Here is a 2725-nt window from a genome sequence, read left to right on the forward strand (position 1 = left end):
AGACAGACAGACAGACAGACAGACAGACAGACAGCGATATAGACAGAGAGACAGAGTAACTAACTGACACTGCAGCCTCTTTGCACCTAACATGACTGCTCTGCTGTCTCCTCCTAGTCAGACCACAGCTGTCCTACCCTAAGCCCCCATCACATCCAGTTAGGCTCAGAGCCTGAAGCCAGGGATATTATGATATATCCACTCCAGAGAGGAAGCCCCATGTGCTTCTTTAATAGCAGGGCTGGTAAACAGTGAAGCACAACTAGCGGAGAGGGGAAGTGCCACTGATACATGACTAACAGAACATATAATTAACTGTCACATCCAATCCATCTGCTCCGACGGGATGTGGGGTGTTGCTGCTCGGTGGGGGGGTACACCGGCCAGGTCACATGAAGGGGGACAGAGAGTGAGAGAGTGGGCGGCAGCTGCACGGCACCCAGGGAGACGGTGGAAAGAGAGAGGGATAACCTTCTGTCCCTGTTACCATGGCTGTGAAAATAGGCCACAACTGTCTCCAATTGGAGAGTGTGTAAATTTAAGGCTCAGAGCAGGAAAGTGCTGAAAGTCAACGAAAATTTTTATTTTGTTCAGTGGAAAACATGCAACGTCTTTACATTTTTTTTGTAAAAGCGTGTTGTCTTCTTCTGGGCTATAATGTAAACTGCCTCTAGTTTCTCTCCCCAAGTTCATTTTATATCAAGGGGGCAGTCTGTCTGCACCTGATTGTGGCATTATTATAATGAGCTGAATGAAACAGCTGACTTCCTGTTTAGAACCTTTTACATATTAGTCTATAAGGCTACCTCATGGGCTTTTAAAAAGGACACTGACTGTAAATTATTTTTAATGTCATTTCATTGGCATTTGATATTCTCATACCTACTTTATTCATTATTCAGAAACAAGACAGTGATTTAATGTGATGCTGTTTCCTGATATGGAAATGAGCAGATGCTCCTCTTTTTCCACAGTTCATTTCGATCACTTCCAAATCTTAAGGGCTATCGGGAAAGGAAGTTTCGGGAAGGTAAGTCTATTTTAGTAAATTGCTGAGTCAAGGAGCAGCTACCTACTAAGTGACCTTCTTATCATTCAAACACACACACACACCATTTAGTTTCAGGACAGAATTTAGCCCTAGCATCTCAGATAAGTCTAATTAAAGGGCATGGTTGATGTTCAGTAATTGGATTTGATCAGAGCTCTCTTGATGAACTGTGCCAGTGGTCTAGACCAGTGGTTCCAAACCAGAGGTACTAGGACACCTGGGGGTAGGTGAGAAGACTCATGAGACCATTGGCTGACTGGTAAAATGCACGAGGGGGTACTTCAGGGGTACTCTGGACAGAGCAAAATTCAGTTGGTGGTACAGTAACCGAAAAAGGTTGCGAACCACTGGTCTAATCACTCACTTAGATCACTTTAAACACTTCCTTATTGTCTTGAAAATACATGTACAGTAAACCACCAGCACAAATTATTAGAGCAATTCATCTGTATCAGTCCTGGTGAATGGTTAGTCTGTTGCAGGCTGTATTGAAGCTGCTATTATGGTTGGCTAAATGGCTATTATTATGTAACTAGATATCTACACATTAAATCATCTTTTTTTTGTCTTGACAAGGGGAACCYAGGTTTCCATCCAATTGGCGACAGATTTTAACGTAAATATTCAAAAATGTCCACAAAAACAACATGCAATTTTCCCATCAGAGGTGTGTTCCATCAAATTGACTTGTTGCGGATAAAAGGCTGTGAGTRATGACGTAGTGCACATAGAAGGAACTTTTGCGGTTAAATTCCCTTGTACCAAATAAAAAAATACAAGTTAATTGGGTTTCCATCACAATTTCAACTCTACAGATGATTTGTCACAAAAATGTCCACACTCTGAACTTAGCACGTGGGCTCTAGCCAACAGYTTGCAGAAACGGTAGGCTAGCCTACATTAGATTATTATGGATAAGTGCAAGATTGTTTATATTCATTAAACGGTAACCAAGCAGCCGATCATCATGTCACCAGACCCTCAATATTTATTGTCACCTTGCACATTCACCAGCCTTAATCTGTAGCCTAATAAACTACGTGGTTTTCCGAGTCGTAGTGGGAGGACCACACAACATATCATCACATGACTCCAAGTTCACTTAGATATGATGGTTATTATATCAATATTTACGAATAAAAGTATTCCACCGCCATTTATCGATTAATTCATTTTACAAACACAAAAAGGTCCCAGCATGTCGAACGAACAAATTGTCTATCGACAATTATGAATTTGTACCGACATTTCATGTTGTGACTGTTTTCACGTGTCAGGTAATTCTGGCGCATAGTTACAGTTGCAATAGAACAGTTGTTTTCAACTTTCACCGTCTGTGGATGCGCTTTCTTACAGCTTGAGTTTACATATAAGTAAAACAACACGGCAATGGTCAGTAAGAAACACATTCAGTATACTCAGTTGATAGCATGATGAACGCTCCGCTATTGTCTGTTCTCTCTAGGTGTGCATTGTGCAGAAAAAGGACACAAAGAAAATGTACGCCATGAAGTACATGAACAAACTGAAGTGTGTGGAACGGAACGAGGTCCGCAATGTCTTCAAGGAGATGCAGATCATGCGGAACCTCGAGCATCCCTTCCTTGTCAACTTCTGGTAAGTCTGTCTCTGTGTGTGTGTGTGTGTGTGTGTGTGTGTGTGTGTGTGTGTGTG

General features: G+C 41.8%; 1 protein-coding gene across 1 annotated transcript in view; it reads left to right on the forward strand.

The window, feature by feature from the left end:
• The window catches only part of LOC111950473 (protein kinase 2-like), a 38108-nt gene that overhangs the window by 8707 nt on the left and 26676 nt on the right, over positions 1-2725 (forward strand). Inside the window, exons 3-4 of the mRNA XM_070434290.1 lie at positions 975-1030; positions 2517-2668. Coding sequence (XP_070290391.1) covers positions 975-1030; positions 2517-2668 — 208 coding nt within the window. The remainder of the gene's footprint in view (positions 1-974; positions 1031-2516; positions 2669-2725) is intronic.

This window comes from Salvelinus sp. IW2-2015, linkage group LG23 (genome assembly GCF_002910315.2).
Source record: "Salvelinus sp. IW2-2015 linkage group LG23, ASM291031v2, whole genome shotgun sequence".
Lineage (NCBI taxonomy): Eukaryota > Metazoa > Chordata > Actinopteri > Salmoniformes > Salmonidae > Salvelinus > Salvelinus sp. IW2-2015.